Here is a 25,154-nt window from a genome sequence, read left to right as displayed (position 1 = left end):
AAATATTGCTTTTTAGTACAATAATTAGAATAAAAACTCTTGTTAAACACAAAAATTTGATCTTCCTAATAACATGTGTTTTACAAGGGCGTAATAAAACAACACTTTGATAATACATTTAGACCACAAAGGCAAAACAATCTACCATCAGGTAGCTAACCACGTGTCATTTTAACATGGGAACTCCGTCAATTGAAAAAAACATTTGTCGCAGGTAAATCACGAAATAGCCTACAATATTATTTGTTAAAAAAAAAAATTCAAATCTTAAACATGGGATATTTGGGTAATTAGAGCACTAATAATGCAGGTAACTTCTGCAGATGTTTTATATTTTGTGTTAAAAAATACAATTATTTTCTTGTCGCTGAATGTAAGATTTAATTTTAACTATAGTGAACAAGTTTTAAATCATGGACATAAAGTACCTACACTATATATCACATAAAATAATATGTTAAGCGTTATAAAATATTTTTTATTATAATAAACTAAAAAATATTCTATACTGATCATGTATTATTTCGAACACTAAACGCTTAACTTTGGTTTTTGATTCTTATTTGCACGCGTTATAAAAACCTAACTCAACATAAGAAGCCTTTTGGAATATAATTGCATTTGCAATAATCGCCTAACTCGAGATGAGTTTAAACAACCAACAATTATTATTTTACACAAATCGCTTATCTCGAGTTAATATTTAAAAACACTCAAAATTAATTTTGCAACAAAAGCTTAACTCGAGATAAGCGGTTGTAAAAATTCATACAAATAAAAAAAAATGTCACTAATTTCGATTTGCAACAATAGCCTATCTCGAGATAAGTGGTTTGTCAAAAACATAAAAAAGATGTTTTCTGCTCTTAACTCGATTTAGGCGATTAGTGCAAGTGCACATAGTTACCATTTCGAGTTAGGTCATGTGTGAATTCGACAATAACTCCGGCCACAACAGTCGTAGAACCACCAAATTTCGTGAGCATATGAAACTCAAAATGGAGAATTCGCTGGTAAACATATCTCATTTTTGTCTTAACTCGAGTTAGGCGGTTTGTGTTTGAGGCCACTGAAATATTGTGAAACTGTGAAGTGAACAAGTGTGAAATTGTAGAAAATAAAAATAATTTAGAAAATTTTTTACAATATTTCGCATAAGTATGTATATATGCATGTGGTATTGTGGTAATTCTTATATACTTACATACATACATATTTGTATTTATATTATTTTGTATTGAATTGTGCAATATCTCTTGTGCAACTTTATTAAAATCGGGTAAAAATATTTGTGGTTGAAATTTAAATTTAAAATGCACACTTTTTATTTTATATGCGTTTGTATACTATGTTGTATATTATGTGTGCGTATATTGGTAACAACTTGTTCATTTCACTTTTATTTTTTTATTATTTTTTAATTTTCTTTCTTTATTTTTAATTGAAAATATTTGTTAAAGTATACATTATTGTGTGTATATACCTGTTGTTCAACAGTTTGTAAAAGAATTATGTGTCATATCATCGCAAATACAATAATTTTCTGGGCTCTACATGTATTCCATGATATTAATAGGAAAATAAATAAAAAATGTGAAAGGGAGTACATAAAAAAAAAGAAAAATTGAAAAAAAATAAGAAATTAACTTTCAAAATAATTGCGCGTTAACCGATATCTGTTGTTGCTCCCGTGTATATTGTTCGTTATCCTCTGAAGTTCTTATATTCAATTTTTTATTCATAACGTTATACAAATATTCCTTCCATTATTATTATGTATTTTATTTTATTTTTTATTATTTTATTTAATGACGTGCCTATGTTCATTTTCATGTCCTGATGATTTCGCATACATCATGACTATAAAATGGTTTTCATTAATAATGCTGTTCATTTGATTTATATTTTGTGACACCGACAGCAGTCGCTATGCCGTATGTATAATAACCATTGTGAGCAAATATATATTAAATTTTTGTAATGTGACGCGGACAATGATATACAATTCATATGCATATATACGAGTATAACGTATAATAGATTTATATAATGTGAAAATTTTTTAATGGAAGACAATATAATGCTTTTTTCTCCTTTTAATTTTTTTTTTTTTAAATGACAAAAAACAATCTTTACTGGTAATAAATATGAGGAATGGCTTTCAGAATTTAAAATGAAGGATTTACCTGTCACACTGCTTGATAGTTTAAGATTATTAGATGAAAATATTTTTTTTTTGTTGCTGTGCAAGTGATAAAAAAAAATAAGGAAAAAAGCAATATTGCATAAAAAAAAATATTGTCTTTTTTTTTTTCATTTTAATATTTTTAATATTTTTTTTTTTTTATGAAGTGACAAACCAGATATAAACAAGTACATTTTTTATTTAGTGCAAAAAACCAAATGAATTGTGTTCATATATTTTTATTAATTGTGGTGTAGAAATTAATTTACCAATGTTGAATATGGTGGAAAAAAAAATTTTAATTGAGAAAGATTAATTCTGTTTCATTTATTAAAAGTTTTTAAAGCTCTGATGTCAATATAGTTTCCAATTTATACATGTACATATGTACCTTTTATTTAAAAAATTAGAACTCTAAATAAATTAGAATGAGTTGAAAAAAATTGAAGTTGACACTTTCTTTACAATTAAAAATTAAAATTATGTTACTAAATATTAAACATTTAGACGCAACAAACAGATGTCAGACAAAAACGAACAACAATGTTATTATCGAATAGTGACAGATAAAGTAGTCAAAACTAAGCCGAAAATGATACAAAAAATATAAATATTTAGTATCAGCAGTAGTATACTAAAAATTTATAACCAATTCACATAATATTCAAGTTATAATTTCTATATTATAAGCTCATTCTTTACATAATCTGTCCGCATAAAATGACGTGAGCAATAATTATGAGCAAAAAAGGAAAGAAAGTTAAGAATTAAGTTTAAGTACAACAATATTTAAACTAATAAAAGTTTCGTATATTTCCGTTAGAACATAAACATCGAATTCTGAGTTGATTTATCCATGTATGTCCGTCTGGTCCATCTATTCGTCCGTCCCAACAAAAACTTAAAATTTAATTGAGCTAAATTCAAAAAAATTTTCACATGATTTATAATATTAGATTCCGGAATTCTATTTAAATTCGATGTGATCGAGGTAGTAGTTCGAACTTCAAAACAACTTCAAAAAATATTTGGCTATACCTCAGAAACTATTGAAACTGGGCGAAGAGGGAGGTATTAAAATAAAATTTTCGGGATATATTTTTTAAAATTTTATTTTGCAATTATATCTATTACATATTTTGTTAACCACATTAAAGTCGTCACCAATGATACGTCACAAAAATAGAGAAATACCATGAAATCTAAGTTTAATATAACTTTTTTAATACTCCAGCTGACCTATTTTATGAGTTCTACAGAAAAATGTAAAAATTTGGTGTATTTTGCAAAGATAAACTTTGGAGCCCAATAACTCTAAGAGGAGTGTGAGAAATATAAAATGACCCCTAATCTAATATTATATTTTATTCATTTGAACGCATTTTATCGCCTGAAGAATATCATCATGTCTCAGTCTCGTATAATAGAATAATAAATAAAATTGGAAAACATAAAATTTAAATATATCCGAACTGAAATTCGAAAACAAGCTCCTATATACCCAATACCAATGCACAAAATATTCAAAATATTTGAAATTCATATCCAGTATACAAAATTTTACAATTGAAAATAGAAAGTCAATATTAATTTATTAATAATTACAAAAACTGAACATCAATTTGCACTTTCTTCTTATAATTGAAATTCTCCCGAAATTTCCGAATCTCATATTCATTTACTTTACATTTCATTTGAATTTTTTTTTGTTTGACAGACTCAAAAATTAGAATTGAATATTCTTTTTCTTCTTAAAAATTTATTTATTTCTGCATTTAAAGGTATTAGCGAATTTTCTAGAGAAAAAGAGAAACAAAGCATTAAAAGACTGTTTACATTATTTTAAAAATTAATTTTTTTTTTCTCTTCTCCTAATTCAATGACTGCAAAAATATTTTTCTCTCAAAATTTTTGTTATTTGTTTTCTTTTTTTTTTTTTTTTTAATTCATTACATAACCTTACGCAAAGCATTGAAATTGAAAAAACAAATTAAAATACATGTGTTTGTTGGTGTGTGTATATGTAAGTGTGTTTATACAATTTTTATTTTCTATTTTTTATTATGTTTTGTAATATAAATTCAATATACAAAAAAAGAAATCAAAATGAAACCGTGTCAAGCTTGAAAATCAATTCAATCCATTAACGTTTTGGCCATTTCCCAAATTAAAGTTCAAAAAGCAACAACCCCACACTGTTATACTTAAAATTTATTATAAAATGAAAAGTTTTTGTATCAAAAAATCAGATCCTTTTCAATTCTTTCAATTTTTGTTTGGTAAAATAGAAAAAAAATAACATTTTTTTTTTATTGATATTTCAAATAGGAAATCGATTAAGAGGAATTGTCATCGTCCTTGTACCTAAAAAAAAAAAGAAAAAAAAACAAGAAGCATTTTTAATTTTTCATAAAAAAAATTTTTTTTTTTTTTAATACTAAGAATATTTAATTTAAAAAAGAAAACACAAAAAAAAAACATTAAGAGAATGGCAAAAAAAAATTGTACAGTATAGAGTATGGTCGGTATAGGAGTGAAGAAGACGGGGATGAGGAAGTAGAAGGTTAAACAAATCAATAAGTTTTGTGAAAGAAGTCATCCCCTTTTTACCTATTTAAACATTTTGATCTGTTTTTTTTTAAATAAAATACTTCCTTTATTGTAATGTCACAGCCATTATTCTTTTACAGAAATAATTCGTTAGCTTTGAGGATTCGAAAAGTTACTTTTTATTTTTTCAATATTATTTTCTGAAATTTAAACTTTTTCTCTCTTTTATTTTTTGATTTTCCATTTTTTTCCATTTTTTCATTGTTTTTGTTCTTGCTTTTTTATTATAACATGAGATAACACCTGTAGTATCTATAAGCTTTAAACAATTTATGCATATATATACATATATATACATCCTATCTCAAATACAACTAAAAGTTAAACTATATTAAATGAAGTTAAACTTACTGTATGTATGTAAACACTATGTATAGAGAAAAAAAAAAAACCTAGCCAATTCTCAGCGCAATAATCTGAAAAATAAACATTGGTAAATGTTGGGAGGATTCATTGAAACAACTACCATTCATATATGTATACATATATATGCACATAATAATATATATTAGAGCTATAAAAAGTGTGTGTATATATATACGAGTACATACAATGTATCTAGAGTATGTACCTACATTATATAGAATATAATATTATTTCAGAATATTCTGTTTATTTTCAGTAGTGAAAATTTTTATTTCTGAGAGATGAAAATCAAATTACCAGCCACAACTTAGAAAATTTTCATCAGTAGCAAAAGCAGTTAGCAAAACAAAAACAAAAAAAAAAAAAAGAAAATATTTTCAATGTAAAAATTTAGTGTGGGGCAAAACAAAAAAAAAAATTTTTTTTTTTTTTGTTTTCTCTTTTAGACAATAGTGTAAAGGTGTTACAACACTGTCAATTAATTTCATTGTCAGAATAAAGATGTCAGATTAAAAAGTCTTTTTTACCCTTCTACTTTTCATTGTCTTTATTTTTTTTTTAAACAAGTACAAATTAGTCATTAAATTACGTAGTTTTCTAAATGCACCAACATTTTTAAAAAAATAGGAAACTTTTATTTTAAAATTATTTTAATTTTCTTTAATTTATTTCATGTTTTCCACATTTATAAATAAGATTGTATTTTCAGGGTTAGAAATAGAATTCCTTCCAAAAATAGAATTACCAAAATTGAAGTTACCCGCAAAATTTTTATTTAAATTTCTGACCGTAAATTCAAAATTTTGTGATGAGTTGTGTTTGCCTTAAAAATTTTACATATCGAAAAGGATAATTTTTTTTTTCGAATCGAATTTTTATGGAAATTTGTAATTGTATTTACGTAGGTGTCAATGTTTTTATATGAAGGATGTTATTTAAAAGGAAAAATAATGAAATTAATTTCTTAAGAAAAAATTCTGTCTGAAGAACTTGACTTTTCGCCTATAGGGACTTTTTTTCAACATTTTTCATATTGAATTTTTCTATAGAATTCCATTTTTAATTGAAGATTGAAAAATTTAGTATTTTATATTATTTGTTGATTTTTTACATAACCAGATACCACTTTAAACTTAGAAAACTAAAGACATGCGAGAGTATATTGTCAATTCATATGATGTAGTTTTAGATATCGTAGCAGAAAGCATTTGCTTATTGATATTGCTTATATCTTAAAAGCTATAAATTGTGTTTTTATTAACCCAAAGTCAAATACGTTATTTATATAGCCTTCCGAAAATTAAAAAATTTAAAATTTATTTTCATATTTATAGAAAATCACTTCAAAGTAAATATCTTAAACTTTTAACTTCTTAACCACATATTTCCAGTTATTGTTATACCACAACAATTCAATTCACCCACATTCTCAATTACAATATTAAAATTTCATTTTCATCCACACAAATTATTATCAAATTCTCAAAACTATAAATACAAAATACCAAGTAGGTGTAAATATGTAAAAATTTAAAAATAGCAAAATAATCAATGATTATTTTCAGACCACCCTAAAAAATTTCATTTTTTGGTTTCCAATATATAAAAACAATAGAACCAAAATCTACGCGACACTAAAACAAAAGTCAATTTAGGGTAAAAAAAAAAACAAAAAACAGAAAAAAATGCAAAAAAAAAAATCATAAAAATACTTTCAATTTTGTAGATTTCTTTTTTATTTATTTAAACTTTTCCCCCATTGGGCATCAAAAAGCAAAAAGAAAAAAAAAAATAAGAAAATAGAAAATAGCAAAGAACAAAAAAGAAACAAAATTCAAAATAATACTTTTGAATTAAATAAGGTGGATAATTTTTACTACGAATCAAGGTGACAAAAACCTATACATACAACTTAACATTCACTACAATATTTACATACATACATGCATAGAAATCGACTTATGTCAATTTGATCTAAGTATACATATATAGTATAACATTATTTGTATATGAAATCATCAAACTTTAATATAATCAAAAAAAGAAATAAAGAAAAAGAGTCCTGGTATTATAAAATGCTCAATATACTCGAGGCAATCGATTCATTTTGTACAAGTTAAATGGAGCTTTAAAATTAAATTTGTTAAAGAAAAAAAAAGTTGTTCTTCCTTTCTTATTTAACTGGGTTTTTTTTTATTTGTTTTATAAAATAACCAACATTTTGTATACGCAATAAACTAATAGTCACTTTTTTTTTAAATGTTTCTGTTTCTTCTTATTTACTTACTCTTTTATATGTTATGCAAGTTAAAAAATAAATTTTATATAAACCTTATTGAAAACCTAATTATTTTGTAACTAAAACTTGTTCGAATTTTTAAAGTAAACACAAAAAAAAATGAAAACTTTTAGTACAATTTTCTAATTTCTATTCTATATTTTCTACTATAAATTGTTGTTGTCGTCATCCTCATTGTTATTGTTACTGTTACTGTTGCTGTTACTGTTGTTATTTTATTATTGTTCTTGTATTCTATATGAAAAATTGTTATCGTATAAATTTGAATTTAAAATGTAAATTAGTTTAACTTTTACTTTTCTCCATTTTTGTTTTCTTCTTCTTTTTTTTTATATAAGTTATTAAAAAGTCAAAAGTGTATAACATTTACTCTTTATATAATATTATTTTCGTTTTAGAATAAAAAAAAAACCTGAAAATAATTATTATAACCGAAAAAAACAAAAAAATTTTCACAAATTTACATTTTTTATCTGCATACAAAAAAAAAAGCATGTTTATCAAACCGTTTTACAATATTAATCGCACATAAAGACTGTTAATTATTCTAGCCTTACAATACTTTTTCTATCTCATTCTCTAGTGAACACGAGAGAAAACTTTATGTCCACAAATTAAATTTTCTCAAAAATAATCTTAGAAAAAGTTTTTCTTTTTTTTTTTGGATCGTTGTACCCATTTTTATTTTAATATTTTTTTTTTTCTAACTAAAAAATATTTTAGCAAAGTTCTAAATACAAAAAAACAAAAAAAAAATGAATATTGTAACATTGTATAGGGTATTATAATCATACAAAAACCATACCAGAAAAAAAAAAGAGAAGAGAAAAACCGAAATAAAATTCCCTGATGGCCTGTAGCTATATTTAAAAGGCACTTTGTACATAATTTTATAAGACAAAAGATGAAATTTCACCTGGCATATTATTTTCCACTTCTCATGTTCAAAAAATAAAAAAAAAAAACTTAATATTCTCCTCTCATATACAAGAGTATGTACGGTGTATGATACAACAAGAGTATACGATACGAGAGAGTGTAATTCTTACGGGCGAATGAAATAAAAAGTTTTCATTTAGTTTTAATTTACTTTTTTTTTTTTGTTATATTTTTTTTTTTTTGTTGCAGAGAACAAATGTCGGGGCTAGAGCAAATACAAGTCAGAAAAGATTATTTTTGTTATCTCAATTAAATTTTGTTTACATGAACCAAAAAAAAAAAAAAAAATAAAAATGAAAAGGGAGTGATAGAGAGAGAAATAGAATGAGTATGAGATGGAGACCTATTATAAAAACGAAAATCTAATGGGAAAAAAAACTAAAGATATAAATCCTGATGGAAAAATTTAATTTCACCTTTTGGCATTTTATGCTTTTCCTCATAATTAGATTTAATTCTGAGAAAATATGTAAACAGGATCTTTCGCTATAACAATAATTTAGGCTTTTTTTTTTTGTTTCTTTTTCTTTTCGTTTTCTTTTTAATTTTTATTATTTTTGCTTCTTGTCTTTTTTTTGTTTGTTGTGTTTTTTTTTAAGAATAAAATTTACATAACTAAATTCGTAATGGCATGTTCATTACCCTTTGTTGAAATTTCTCTCCCTCTCTCTCTCTTTCTCTCTTTTGTTGTTTTTTACTTTTTTTTTTAATATAATTGTGCAATTTGATTACTACATTTGTAATTATTATTGTTGTTATATAAGTTTGTTTTGTATATATTATGATATATATATAGATAATAATATGATTAAGAAGATATGGGTGGATGGTTGGTGTGTTATACATCGTAATCGTAACACAATTTAAATATTGGTCCTCTTTTCGTTTATTCGGTATAATAATATAACAAAATTAAAAATAATCTTTGTTTTTCATTTTGTTTTTTTATTTTTTTATACTTTACATTTTAATAAATTTTGGTAAATTTACCCTAAACTATATACAATAATATTATACATGCAAAGTATAGTGTACAGAGAAATGTAGAGAGAGTGAGAGAGAGAAGTATATGTATAAAAAAACCTTAAGTATTATTTTACAGTAATTTATATTTATAATATATTCGTATGTATGTTCCTATCAGAGATGAAGATATCCCAATGTGAAATGAAACGTGTAATAATATGAAATTCCTCAAATATTTAGCTTGATTTAAGTAAATTAAATGTGCGAGTAAATCTTTTAAGGACAGCTAGGGTTAATTTTTTTTTTTGTTAGAATATTACACATATCTTATGCTATATGTATAATAGTATCATTATTGTTTTTATATTCATATATAAAAATAATATAACAGTTTACAAAGGTTAATATATCTAATCTATATATGGTATATATATATATGTATAGATATATAAGTACCATATTATGGGTATTAAATAATGTAGGCATTTTTGTACCGTATTATAGAAATTTTTTATTGCCTGTGAATTTTTGTGTTAGAAAATATTTTTAATAAAAAATTATTATAGTTTTTATTTACGTAAACATATTACATTTTATTATATATAAGTAAGGTATGAAAGGTTTCATTCTTTTTACGAATAGTTTTGGTGTAATCAAAAAACAAAAAAATTATTTCTTTTTTTCTTAAATAATTATTAAAATAAAAACTGAAAATTATTTTAATGGCATGTAATCTTTTTAAATTCCAATTTACTTACCATATATATACATACATATGCACATATTTATTTTAAATATTTTAGTATTTGGAATTAAATTAATTATCTGTTAATTTTTCTAAATCAACTGATTTTAGCATGTCAAAATAATATTTAAAAAATCAAAGAATTTTTAAATCAATTCATACTTGATTTTCTGGTTCTAAGTGATTTATATTAATCATAAGAAATGTGACGCCAAAATTTGCCAAAAATGCTCTCCATCAGGTTTTCTAACTATTTTCTTATACATCGGGCAATTATCTTGATCAAGCATTTACCTGTCCAATTGTTTAAATTTGATGTAAAATTGGCAACTATTAGGTGGTAAAGATCACTGCTATCATAAAAAAAAGTATTGCCTATTTTACGGGGCAATATTTTTCTAACTGTATTATTCCGCACTTATTGACTCAGATTTGCCATAGTCAGTAACTTTATAACGAATATCAAAATGCACAATTCATCTCAAATTTCAGAAAAATTTAGATTAAAGCACAATTACCTTTATTTTTTTCCGGCGAGCATAAGTACTAATGAACAAATTCTCTTAAGTTACAGTTTGTTTTTGTAGTTTCTGTATATTATTGTGGAACTAAAAATCAAGTTTATGGCTCAAAACAAAAACGCAAACTCTTCGACGAGACTAGCATCAAAATTGTCTCGACACTCTCTACAATTAAACTTAACTAAAAACACAAATTTACTGTTATTATTTTATCGATTTTACAATATTCCTTGTTATACCTCTACTGATTACTAGATACGATATTGTTTTCGAAGTTAATTAAGTAACAAAAATTAAAACTTTATTTAATTTTATTTTCACAATTTTTATTTATTGTTTTTTGTAACTTCATAAAAATTTTAATTACCAATATAATGACCACAGCGCCATCTGCAATCACCTACAATTTACTCTTTTTTTATTATTTTTTATTATGACTTTGTAATTGTAATTGAAAGTGAAAAATTAAATTAAAAATTTTTTATAATTTTTTTGTGACTTCAAAGCTCAAATGTAAATGAATAAAATTTGTGAAAAAAAAATTTTTTTATAAGAATTTAATTTGATAGACAATAAAATCTACTTTATGATTTTTATATGAAATTTTTCAACTCACATGTATTTATGTATGTAATTTATATGAAGTAAATAAAATCTTTCAAATATAGAAACTAATTTACTCAAATATTGTAGGATAAAATCTTTTTTAAGAATTTTTCTATTATCGTTTTATATTCAGGTATTATAGGTAAGCCTTAAGCTAATATTATATAAAGAATATTTATTTATGACAATATAACTATTATACATAAAATCAAAATGAATACTAATTTGAATTCTCATGTACCAATAATATTTGAATACTTTAAATTTCAATACTATTTTCTCATACTTTACATACATAATTGCAAAAGAAATCTTAATTGTATTTATATACATTTGATCTAGGTAAATACAAAGGGTTTGCATACAGTGACAACATAAAATCATCGTACTCCATAACATTCTTATATTATTATTCTATAAATTTCTTCGTCATATGCAATTGTGGTAAATCAACACTCAAAATATTGCCTAATATTCTCCAAATATGAAATCTTGTAGATAAGTAGTGTTAATTTCTTGACCCGAGAAAAATTTCTGAAGCAATGTTTGTCAAATATTCAAACAGTTACAACAAAATTACTGGGAAAGTTCATTTCTTGGGGAAATAAATTAAACTTCATATTAAACTTTATTGTTTACATTCCGTCAAAGGATATCATTCCATACATTAAATGTATCTAAAACAATCACATAATAATGCTTTGAAATTTAAAAATCATTCCAATATTTAATAGTTACGCACGTTTATTCTAATTTCTCGTTTAAAATTTCAAGTATATATTAGAATAACAACCATGTATAACAGAGTCCTCACTCAAAAATGTGTACTAATTTCATATTGTTTCGAATTAAATCCTAGAGTACTAGCTGAATTATTATCAAGGTCTACACCTCTTAAAATCAATTTAGTTGTTAGTATTAGTTTGAAAATGGAACGCTTATCTGTATGCAATAACTGTTATATTGGAATATTAATACGTATAAATAAATAATCACACTTAATGAAAAAAGACGTAAAATTAAGCAAAAATATTCATTATGTGGAAATTAATACAATATTTTCGTCAACTAATGAAAAAAATAAATTTTGATAAATTTAAAAAAAAAAATGTTCTAACATTTTATATGTACACATATTCTGGTATGTATGCAATTATAGAGAAGCAATATCTTCTCTATAATACAGTTTTGAGTTATAGGGTTTGATGTTGTTACAACTTTTTACTTAACTAAATCTAGAAAATTTTAGATACGTTGATTTTTGCCGATTTTCCTTTCTTAAATTTGTTATACTAGCGTTGACTTTTGCCAATATTTCTTTCTTAAATTTGTTATACTTACTGCACGACTGCTATTCAGGATTCTTAAGACTCAAGAGGCACTTACATAGATAGTGCAACTTTGTTTTCAATTAACAATAAAAATTAGTTTAATCGGTTTTAATTCTTACCTAAAATTGAAAAATAATTTTAATCGTACCAGAAATTTATTCTCTCACTGTTTATTTACCTACATATAAAATTATATATTGACAATCTATATACTATATAAAAAAAATTTAGGTAATGTAAAATTAACTATATATAAATATATTTATGTATTCTTATTTTTTTTTTCTGATAATTTGAAAATAAATTTTATAAAATCACAAAAATTTTTTACAACAAATTGATATTCATACCTATACTTTATTTGAAGAGATTATGTATGATTGCTATATATATGTGTTTGTGTGTGTTTTGTATGAATATAAATTAGAAGAGAGCAAAAAAGAAATCATTTTTTTTGTATATAATATAATATGTATTTGGTACCTATGTGCTTTTATGTAAATGCATAGTTATAACAAAAATATAATATCCTTTGTGTTGTCAAATTTATGATAAATGATAGAGAATTTTCTTAATTTATATAGAGTCAAAATGATCGAAATGTCAATCATAAAATATAAAACTTATTAATGGGTAACAAAAGCATAAAATATTTTTCAGTCTGAGTCTTAAAAAAAACCTATGTCTTTTTTACATTTTTTCTTGTTTTCTTATTTCCTTTTTTCTTTTTTCTTTTTATTTTTTTAATATAAAAGCTATTATAAGATTTCTTGTTCATATATACAGACATTTTTATTATATTGCGTATATATGTACGTTTGTATGTATGTATGGATATTGTATAAAAGATTTTTAACAAAATATACGCTCCACTAATTTTTGTATATTTTCTAACTTTTTTTTTTTAACAATAACTTTTATATTATTGCATATATAAGTATTATATTGTGTATATAAGATTGTGTAACTGTATGAAAAGAAAATAAGAAATATATCAAGATTTGATGTATTGACTTTTCTTTTTCTATATCCATATGATTATATTATGTGTGTATGTGTTTCATGCTTACTTACCTTCTATAAGTGTAGGTATGCTTTTAAATAACATCATTCTTAAAAAAAAAAAAAAAAAAAAACAAAAATAAAAAAAAAGAAATTGTTTTGCAGATTTTTTTTTTCAGTCGTTTCTCTGTTCAGGTGTTCAAGCTGCAATTGTAATAATATCTTGTTATATGCCTAAGATTTAAATTCATGTTTCACCATGATACTCTATATTTGATTATTTTTATTATTTTTCAACTTCCTCATAATTTCTACCATACATTTTTTTGCGTTTTCTGTATTTTTTTTCCCATCTGTGTTGCAATAAAATAACGGGGGTATTGTAATCATACCAAAATTTGCGCGTCAAATTTTCAAATGAAAAGTATTTTTTCACACTAGTAGAGAACTAATAGAGATATTAGAATGAGAACCCTAAATACACTGGGTCGTGCCCTCTACTGAGTCGTATGTAAACAATTGTTTCACTTATTCAGTGATAGTCAGTGACAACAATCTTATTTTAGTATTCGCAAGTAGCGCCATGAGTCGAATACGGAGATAGTTGTAAACACGTTTGTTTTTCCGTGTTCAATCCGTTAATTTCAGTTGAATCTGAGAATTTTCATAAAAATTTATTTTTAAATAAACTTTTCGAGCATGTTAGAAAAATTTTGGAGCATCATTCTACTTACGGGACCGATTTTACTGACTCATATTCTAAAAGAAAAATTTTGAAAGTATCAAAAAAAATTTAATTGATCAATTTGTTGGAATATCAGAACTAGAAAACTGAGCTCCCACTATAAGGGCCAATTTAAAATTTGTAACCAAATGTAAGAAATTTTAATGGAATTTCCTGAATATTCGAAAAATAGCACAAATCTACTATAAATCCAATTTTAAATTGCTGGCAGACTTTCCAAAAATTTTAAATTTAAAGTTGCATAAATGAACTTTTCAAAATTTTACGCGATCTTTCGTCTAAGAAATAATTGGGATTGTTCCGAAAACATACAAAATAAGGTCGGTTACGTGCTGACCATATAAAATTTTTTTTTTAAGTAAAATTGTGGCAGATATCTTTCCATATCATACATACACACAAAGTATTCACAATATAGTAGAATTCTCATCTCATTCTATGTAGAATACGTTTATTTTTTTTTTTTTATAATACTTTGCTCATATCCTTATCGCATTTATTCGTGATTTGAGAGGAATCAACTTGAACAGGCATCTTTTTTTTTTTTTATTTTTCCATTTTTCTTTTTTTATAAATTGTAATTTTTCTTTCTCTGCAAATTCAGATTTATATTGATCAATAAAAAAAGGCTGGTTACATATTAAATTCAATCCATACACACATCTACACAAATATTATATTGTATAGTCATATTTTATCTACTTAAATGTACCACTTACCTACAATAATGTATGGATAAATTTAGCCAAGCGTATATATGTATATATAGCCGAGTTCAGGAATTGAAATTGAAATCAAATATTCAGTCGAGAGTGACAATTTGGTATGCTTATGCTATTCAAATGTGTTTTTTTTTTCCGGTTTTCTTCTTTTTTTTTTCAAATTTATGTTGTTTTTGCCTTTGACGTATAGTTATTTGCTCCATATTAAACCTGAGAAAATGTGTATATAGTGTATGTGATGTGCAATTTATACATATAGTACGTACTCAATAAATATTATGTATCCTCACTTTCAATTTATTCATCATAGTCAATTGTTGTAGAAACTTTGAAATTTCTGTTGAATTGCATAAAAAATTTTTGAAAGAAGAGAAAAGAAAATTTTTCCTTTTGCTTTATGGTACAAAAGGACAATCTGATCTATAGAAGTATAAAGTAACAGTTCAAGTTGATTTCACAAAGTATATAAATTATACTCCCATAACATAAGTAAAGAGATTTTCCAACATAATGTTGAACTCCCATAAAAAAGAGAAATAATTAAGAAAAAAAAAAAGGAATAAAAAATGTAATTCGAAAGTGGTGTATTAGGGATTTTTTTTCTCTTTCTTTTTTTTTTTTTTGTATAATAAAAATTGACACCAATATAAAAACAATGAAAAGAGAGAAATTGAATTGAGCTGTTTTTTTTTATATAAGAAAATTTAATAGAACACAAAAATTTATATTTTATTTTATACAATGTTGAATTAAAATTCAACATAATGGTTTTGAATTACCGTTAATTCTTTTCAATATTAATAAGGAATGTTTAACATATGTACAAATTTGACAATTTGTTACGATTAATGCACGAAAATTAACGAAGTTGTACGTATTAGAATTAATGTGATAAATATATTGAATTTTTTTTAAAAATAAATTTTTTGAATTCTGTAATTATCTAAATTTTATTTTTTTTTATTGTCGTTACAGTGATAATGCATCCAATTTGGAGAAATTTCAATTGTCAATTTCTAAACAAGAATTATATAAAGAATCGGATTTAACAATAAGCGCTGTATTAAGTGACATGATTAATTTGCCAATTCAACATGTTTGTAAGTATAAATACAATAATTTTTTTTATAAAAAATTAAATGTTTTAATATTAATTAAAAAAATAATTTTTTGAAAAATTTTAGATCAAAAAGATGGTGGAACACAAATCAAATTAGTTATAGAATATCCTAATAATGTCAAAGCTCTTATGAAGCCGATGAGGTAAGTTTAATATTCGCAAAGAATAAGTATTAAGTACAGTAGAAATTTTTATTAAATAATGTGGGCTGCAAACGAAAATTATTTTAAGCAAACGTTATAAAAAATTTCATTAGTTTCTTTAGGCGGAAAATTTTAGTTTCTTTGACCGGAAAAATATATATTTCAGTATAAGAACATTATCGGCTTAAAATGGCATTAATTTGCAAGAAATTGTTCTCAGTTTTTAAGTTTGTGTACAAATTTTAATTAATAAACTACATTGAAAGCTCACTATTACGCTTGAAATTTAAAATCTCTAAGATATATATGCGAAGAATTTATACTCGTATTTGCGAGCTATAAAATAATTTCATTAAAAAGCGAATTCATTCACTACAGTTTAATTTTAATCCCTAATATAAGAATATCCTGTTAAGTTTAAATATGTTTTAAATTCTAAAATAATTTTGGTCCATTAAATTTTCCTTGTTTATTATATTTCAGTTTATTAAAGAGTTTTTCTAAATTAAATAATATTTTCTAAATAAAGTTTTTTATATACCAACATTAAACGTTTTCCTCAGTTTTATATTATTTTCTTGCTTTCTGCATCATCAAAAGAAATTTTTTAATACCATTGTCCGCAACAGGAAACATATTGACATCGTCGTTATAAAGTAAATCTCTTGAAATTTGCTCAATAAATTACGTGCGGGTTAATTATATATTGTTTTTTTTTTTTGTTTTTCTTATATTTTTTTTTTGTTATTAAGATTTTCCTCTGTTCTTAAAAGATAAACTTTTCCTTTAAAAAATTTTCATTGCAAAATGGTTAAGAATTTCTTATGCATAAATCACTACCACACTATACTGCTACCACTACTACTACTTTTATGCTACTGCTATGTTAAAATTTATACTATTGCCATTAATGCGCAATATGCTAGCTAGATATACGAAAAAATAATGAGAAAAGTGGAAAAAAAGAGGAAAAACTAGCTATGAAATTCCGCAAGTTTTCACGTAAAATTAAAGTTTTAATTTTTCAAGTTTTTTTTTTTTTGATTTTCTATTTTGTTGCTTTTTTTTTGTGTTTCTGGTATAGATGATTTATTTATGTTTCGGTTATATCTTTTTCTTTGTGGAACACTTCAAAGGGAAAAAAAGCACAAAATAATAAAAAGAGAAACTGAAAAACAGAAAGAAGAGAATAAAAATGGAAATTAAAAGGAAAATATTTGAGAAGAACGAAAAAGTTTTAAGTATGCTCATAGATTAGTTGCATCTGTGGCGTTGAATTTACTTTTATGTATGCAGAAAATTTTAACCATTATGGTTTCGGGTTTTTTAAAAAATTTATCAGCATGTTTTTTTTTTTTGGATTTAAGCAAGGAACTAAGTATTTAAAAGGAAACCAGAATCCTTTTGTTTCATCAAAATGAAAATGAAATTTTTTAATACTTTTTGCATTTTTTTTTTCATATAAAACAGACAATTTTTGTATCGATATCTCAGCAAAAAAAAAAAATTCCTTATATTTTCTTTAATCAACGGTAAAGTGTTATACGTAGAGTAAAAATCTAGAATAAAAAATAATTTACAAGAACAAAAAAAAAAATTTTTTTTTTTATATGAAAAACATGTTTCGCATTCGTAAAAGCAGAGAGCAATATTATTTGACTTTGCGCTTGCAATGCAGTGTAGTTGTAAAAAAGAAAAAACAAAGTGAGAGAAAAAGATGAGAAAAATTATGGTTTTTGATAGACGGCAGCAATGTTAAAATTCAAACTTTGTTCCTTTTCGTTCAAATTCAAAATAGGCTTAAAGTCGAAAAATATGAAAACGTATAACAGTGCTTTCAAATATTTTAACTCTCTATGTATTTGAATAATTTGGATACACGCTATGAATGTGAGATAACAAATTAGTATGAAAAGCTTAGACACAGTTTTGGATGAGATTAAAACTGACTGTTTATAATTAAAATTTTTTATTACAGAAAAACGTTGTAGAATGCAATATTTTTTTAAATTGTTCTTATTCTAGTGTCTAAAAGAAGACACTAGAACTCTTCCAGAAAGAAGAGTTTATAAAAAAAAAATAAAAAAAATTCGTTTCCAGTTTTTTGAATTTAGAGAAAAATATTCATAAAATTTCCGAAAATTTATTTTAGAAATTAGGCTTTATTTCAGCACTTTTCCAAAAACAAAAAATTTAAAAAAATTGGTTGGTAGTCCGTCCGAGCTTCTGAGTGCTAGAGACAACTGAAATGTTCATATGCACATTGATATTTACTAGAAACCTATCTTTGTAGAAAAAAATTGTTACTTATCCCCTCCGCCTCCTCTAAACGTTATGATTCCTCAAAGACTTAAAAATACTATATTCCGACTATTTATTTCAAAGAAACCATAAACATTTTTTAAATTTTTCGAACGCAATAAAGTTATGGCTGGCTTCAGCTATCAGGGCACGAAACCCGTTCTTTCAAACAATAAATTGTGAGAGTATGAAATTTTGCCTGCTTTTAGATACTTTTTAATAATTTAGTTCGTTTGTAGAAATGTATTCACCTCAAGTTATTGTTCTTTGATATTTGTAAAATTTTGAATTTTTGACATTTTATATTTCCGAAACTGCTAGCTTTTCCAAATTTCTATAAATGCAAAAAGAAAACGGTAAATGCTACACTAGCAAAAATTATAAATATTTTTCTTAGCCCGGACAAAAAATCTATTATATTAAATCCGAGTATTATATTAAAACCTCTCTCAATTTTTGATATTCCAATCTACTTCAAGATGTTTTATTGTCTAACTCATACGAAGTAAATACTTTAGTATTTACTTATTAAAATTAATATAAAAAAACTATACACTAAAATAAGTCCCCATCATCTACAATTTTTCCAATTTTAAAAATGTGATAAAACAGACCAAATTTTGTAAAAAAAAAATAACATTTTTCCAACTCAATTGAACTTTGAAACAATTTGTTTAATTTTCTATTACACAGTGTATCGCACTTCTAAATAACCAAAATGCGTGAGTTACGTTCACTGATACCATCATGCCTGCTAAGCTTAATTCGTGCAAATTTTTATGAATTCCAAATTTTCATATTGTGGCACATAACTTACTTATGTTCTAAGTTTTCTTTTGGTATGGAAGGTGTTTTGTAATTGTTTAATATAATGATTTTAATATTCTTAAATTGCTTACTATTATGGTTCTAAATTACATACTTTATATAAAATTTTATCGGACATTACAAGTTAGTATTGTGTATTCAGTTATAAATGTAAAAATTCAATGAACAACAAAATTTGCACGAGCTCATTAAATTTTTTAAATAATATTGTAACTTTTTGTATCGCCAGATGTCTCAATGTATAAAAATTAAGGAATTAAAACAACTTTGTTGTTTATTTGCATTTTCTCTCTCTCTCTCTCTCTCACATTTCAAATTTTAAAAAAATTTTAATGAGAGTTATAGTTCTTTTTTCATATAAAGGCAGCAAAAATTATCTTTACTACTCAAATCTTTAAAGTAGAAAAAAAAAATGTTGTTGAATGGTTGAATAAATTTTTAAAATTTAACACATACATACAAACTTATAATAATTATAAATATGTATATTTTTTTTAAAAAAAAACAAATATTAAAGTTTTTAATTTTTATTTTTTTTTATTTTTTTTTTGTAGATTTCCTAGAGAACAAGAAACTTTACCAAATCATTTTTACTTTACTGATTTCGAAAGACATAACGCTGAGATAGCAGCCTTTCATTTAGACAGGTAAGTTTTTCATTTTAAATAATATAAAGGATTAAGAAGAAAAAAAACAAAACAGAAAAGAAAAGCAAAAATAAAAAGTGAAAAAAAAAATTTATTTACATATTTACATTTCAAATTTTAACTAAATTAATAAACAAAAAAAAACATGAAAGAAAAAAATATTTTTTTTTTTAATTTTATTCTCTTTGTGTGAAAAAGGAAATCTCAATCCTTGTACTTTAAATTTGATACTTTTTTAAAAATTTTTTATTTGTTTTTAATATTTTTTTTTGTTTTTTTAATAACTTACGTCATTCATAGTGTGAGTGTTTGTTTTTCTGTTTTTGCAACAATAGAGCACCTTCTTCTGTCAATTTTAAATTATTATTATTTCACTCTCTCTTTGACAATTTCTGATGTCATACTTAACATTTGCAATAAATTCGATGAAGAAAATTCTTTACGATTGATTCGAAATTATTTGTAATCTATAATAAAATTTTTATTGTATAAAAATATTAAAATATAAAGAGAATAAAAATAAAAGAGAATAAGAGAAACAAAAAAATTGAATTCCAGCACATTAACAATAGAGAGAAAACTTAAAATTAATTTTACCGCATATTTTTTTTTTGTTTATTATTAAAAACTGAAAAAAAAAAATTAAAATGCATGAAAAGAGAAAATTGAAACTTATTTTTTTGTTTTTTTTTTTTGCATTTGTTTTTTTTTTATACTTTTAATTTTTTACTACTTTGTTTACTGAAAATTATTATTTTGGAGAGCCTAGCCTAGCTCGATGGCTTTAGCAATTGTATTTGCTGTTTGCTCCTCTTTCTTTTATTACCTCTCTCGCACTCTGTCTCTCTCTTGCTCTGTCTCTCTCTCGCTCTGCGTCTCCAAATAAACTTTTTATATTTATTTATTTTTTAATTTGTTATACGAGCATCACATAGTTTTTGTTTTTTTTTTTTTGTTCTCCTATATTTTAAATAATGGTCTGACATTTCCTTTTCTACAGAGAATTTTAATTTTCCTCATTTATTTTTTTTTGTTTTTTTGCTTGTTTTAATGCTTCATAGAATAATAAATAGGATATTATAAAAATGTGTACCTTGTTTAATCCTCAGCTCTCTACTTCTTAAAATACAAAAATTAAAAAAAAAAAAATTTATATGTATATTAGAGTTAAAAAATAAAGAGATAACCTCTTAGACCATACAAAAATCCATTCATGTCTTTCGTCCTGCGGCATTTGATATTTCTTTTCTCTTTCTCTTTTTGTTTTTTGTTTTATTTTCTATTTTCTGTTTCTCGTTTTTTTTTTCTTTTATGTATTATATTTTATTTTTTCATTTTTTTTTTAATTTTTTTCTGATTTAATTTTTTTTTTTTTGTATTTAAAAAGTCTTTAGTGCAGCAATTGCAAAAAAAAAATGTGAAAGCTTTTAAAACAAATGATATCTACAATTCTTATCTCTAGAAAGAAATTAAATTCTTCTGTTAGACAGGACATGAAAGCCTCTATTTAAAAAAAAAATAAGAAAATGAAAAAACAATTTTTTTTTTTTCATTTTCTTGTTTTTTATTTTTTCATTTCACCTTCCACCACTTTGAAACGTATTTTCTTTTTTCTGTTTCTGTTTTTGTTCATAAGAAAATTCTTTTAAAATCCGCCATGTAAAAACCTTTGTACCAAAAAATAGAAGAAAAAAAATAATAATAATAATAATATAAAGTAACCTCGCCGTTAAATAGTATTCAAGCTTTACCTATAATATTTTTTTTTTTTTTTAAAGAAATAAAGCGAAAAAGGTCACATCTGGAAGAAGTTTTTTGGCAAAGTATTTAATGTTTCTTTAAAAAGGATGTCATTATATGCAGCGCTACACAAAAAGAGTTTTTTTTTTTTTCTATAAAGAGATATAGGTATTTTTTTTTCTTGCTATTTTATGCCCCGTGAATAATATTATATGCGAGCTCTATATGTATTGTATTATACTAGATAGATAGGCAATATATACAATTTATAATATGAATGTATGTATGTATATTCCCAGAAAATCAGTAGATAAAAATGAAAGAAAAGAAAAAAATATAGAATTACAATTTTATCTCTTCTATCATCCTACACATTTACATTAGTACATATGTATGTATATACATATATAAGATTTGCTTTCATTAAATATTTCAATTTGAGGGTTCCATTAAACTTTGCTTAAGATTCATTAAAAGGAATTTTCATTTTTTATATTTTACATTAGATTTTTTTTCCTCCATATTATATAGATTGAGCAGATTATATGTAATCTATGTTTGTATGTATGTATAATGTGCTTTAGTTATGTTAAATAGAAAATAAATAAAAGTCTAGTGTATAGTTTTTAATTTTTTTTGCATTTTTGCATTTTTAGATTAGAAATTTCTATATGAAATTTTTGTTGTTGTTGTTGTAGATTAAAAGATATTTTAAACTAAAAAGAGTTTTCTATATAAAATATTTTTAATCTTTTTATTATTTTTTTTTTTTTTTTGAATTTTGTATTCTATGTAATAATGTAATCTTATTTATTCATTAATAAATCTTTGTGCATTCAAAGCAAAAATATTTTAAGTGAAAAATTTTGAATTATTTGGAAAAATTGTTATTTTTCATTAACGTGATATGGGAGTGAGAATAGGTTTATTTAGTTAGATAAAATATTTAGTAATTTAATGGGGAAAGGATTTTGTAGGTTGACCTTTAGAAAATTATCTTCATTTCAGATTTTGTGGAGTTCGTATAGCTTCTTTTAGAAATGATCAAAATGATTATCAAATTTATTTGATTTATATTTGAAAATTGATTTCTAAAGTTCATTTAAATCCATCTAAAAATCAAAAGTAATGTAAAAATCTTAGGAATTTTACAAAATTATTAAGTAGGAATTTGTTACATTTAAAACTTTGCAATTCCACGATTATAAAATTTTCATATATTTCCCCTAAATTTATGCAATTCGTAATACAAAAACGGACACAGCTAGTGAAGAAAATTTTGTTCAATGTTTTTAAGTCATTAAAAAATTCTATTTTATTTTAAATATATTAGTATTTGTTATTTTCGGCAAACTTCGGGTTTTCTTTCGGCTTATAGTTTAAACCAACTTTATAATTGAATAAGTAGAATAAGTAGAATTCACAAAATAGATGGCATATGTATTTAGTTTTCAAAATATTTTCAATTTTTGCTGCAAAATTATGTACAAGAGAATGTTTTTGCGAGCACACCATTTTACAGGTAAAGCTTTACAAACATATTGGCACGCATTTTTAAAAACGACCATGCTTCCTTTTATTTTTTTTATATGATTTCAAACTGCTTCATTATAATAAATTTTTTTGTAACCAGTTTGTTAGGAAGAGCATATTTCGCTTATTGCATACTTCTGGGTTCGATACAAAAACTTGAAAACAAATAAAGTTCAAATCTAAATTTTTTTTAGAGTGAAATGAACTATTTAATTAATTTTTTATTAATTTGAGAAATTTAGGGTTTTTAAAGTTTAATGGAGGCTTGAAAAAATGTTATCAAATATTTTTTCCAATTTCTTAGATAGCGGATAAACTTCAATCATTTAACTTTCAAATACTAAAACAATTGCTTACATTTTGATACAAAATTTTGTCAAAAAATTGCATATTTAAGATTTTGAAGAGCAATAAACGAATTTCGGCTAACATAGAATGTTTTTTATAAAATATTAACTTTTAACCAAAAATTTATTTGCAAATTTCAATGTATGACAGAGAGACAAGTAATCAGCAAAAATAAACTTAATTGGCTTAATTATTCCAATGTTTTCAGAATGAAAATTAAAACGATTAAGTAACAATGTTAAAAAAGAATTCGATATTTTGGAGTAATTTATTTTTTTTTTCAAAATCACCTAAATTTTTACCATGGAAAAAGGAGGTTTACGTGATAATTTTTTAATAATCTTTACAAAATAATTTGAGACGATTTTAATATTTTAAACGTTTCAATATGCCCGATCGGATAACAATATAGAACACAAAATGTTTGTTTTATAAAGCACCAACATTTTAAATTTATATTTAATATTAACCCTTTTCGAACCAAATACAACATTAGTACGTTTAACCTGTTGCTACATCAGTAGTTAACTATAATCAAATTAAATTCTTTGTTTTCATTAAAATCTTATATGTTTTTAAATTCAAAAATTATGAAGAATAGATTCAAGTATATTACATATATACATACATATTTCAAATACATCTAACTGCTTCTCTATATTATATTTCATACATTAAAATAGAATTACATTACTGTATTTGTAATTCACTTGATATGCAATTATTTTGAACGGTAAAAAGTAATTATGTTATAGTTTCTTTAACATGCAGACTTAACTTTAATTTGCTCACATATTACATATAAGTGCTATTATAGACAGGGAGGTATTTACAATTTAACGAATTTTCTCTTAAAGTGATTAAAAATTGATTACCTTTTATTTGATTCCATGTATAGTCAGTTTTTATTTTTTTGTTTTTCTTTCTTTTTCTTATTTATAACATACGGAAACTAAATGTTATGGTGTAACCTTACATTGTTTCTTGTCTTGTTCTTAAATCCTTGCACATTATTAAATTCATGTATATATACAAAATATATGTAATAGAAAGAAAATTCATCAAAAAGGAAAATGAAAAACCAAAAAAGAACACGAAAATACTTACTTTATTATTAAAAGTAAAACAAATAGCGTGAACGAAAATGCTTTAACATTTTCACAAAAAATTGTTTTTTGGTGAATTTACGTGATTTGAAGAAGGAATAGTGTACACAAAACTAAAAATAAAAAATTAGGAATATTTTTCTTTATTTTATATTTTATTTTTATTTTTTCATATATAAAGAATGTGTATTGGTATATTTTTCACATAAACATGTAAATATATATAAAATATTGTATATATGTGTGTGTACGTGTGTACATTTCACATTTTAACAATTTATTCACTTCATGATTTCTTGTGCTTTTCATTTTTATTCTCAGTTAATTTTAAGTCATATAAAATTCTTTTTT

At 23.7% G+C, this 25,154-nt stretch overlaps 1 protein-coding gene across 1 annotated transcript in view; it reads left to right on the top strand.

Moving 5' to 3' along the window:
• LOC129611991 (extracellular serine/threonine protein CG31145) overlaps positions 1-25,154 on the top strand; it is a 68,389-nt gene that overhangs the window by 21,901 nt on the left and 21,334 nt on the right. The window contains exons 3-5 of the mRNA XM_055525430.1: positions 16,013-16,137; positions 16,222-16,300; positions 19,984-20,076. Coding sequence (XP_055381405.1) covers positions 16,013-16,137; positions 16,222-16,300; positions 19,984-20,076 — 297 coding nt within the window. The remainder of the gene's footprint in view (positions 1-16,012; positions 16,138-16,221; positions 16,301-19,983; positions 20,077-25,154) is intronic.

The sequence above is a fragment of the Condylostylus longicornis genome, unplaced genomic scaffold (genome assembly GCF_029603195.1).
Source record: "Condylostylus longicornis isolate FDR11 unplaced genomic scaffold, ASM2960319v2 ptg000055l, whole genome shotgun sequence".
Classification (NCBI taxonomy): Eukaryota; Metazoa; Arthropoda; class Insecta; order Diptera; family Dolichopodidae; genus Condylostylus; species Condylostylus longicornis.
Note: the sequence above shows the minus strand (reverse complement) of the source record. Positions and strands in the feature narration are given on the sequence as shown.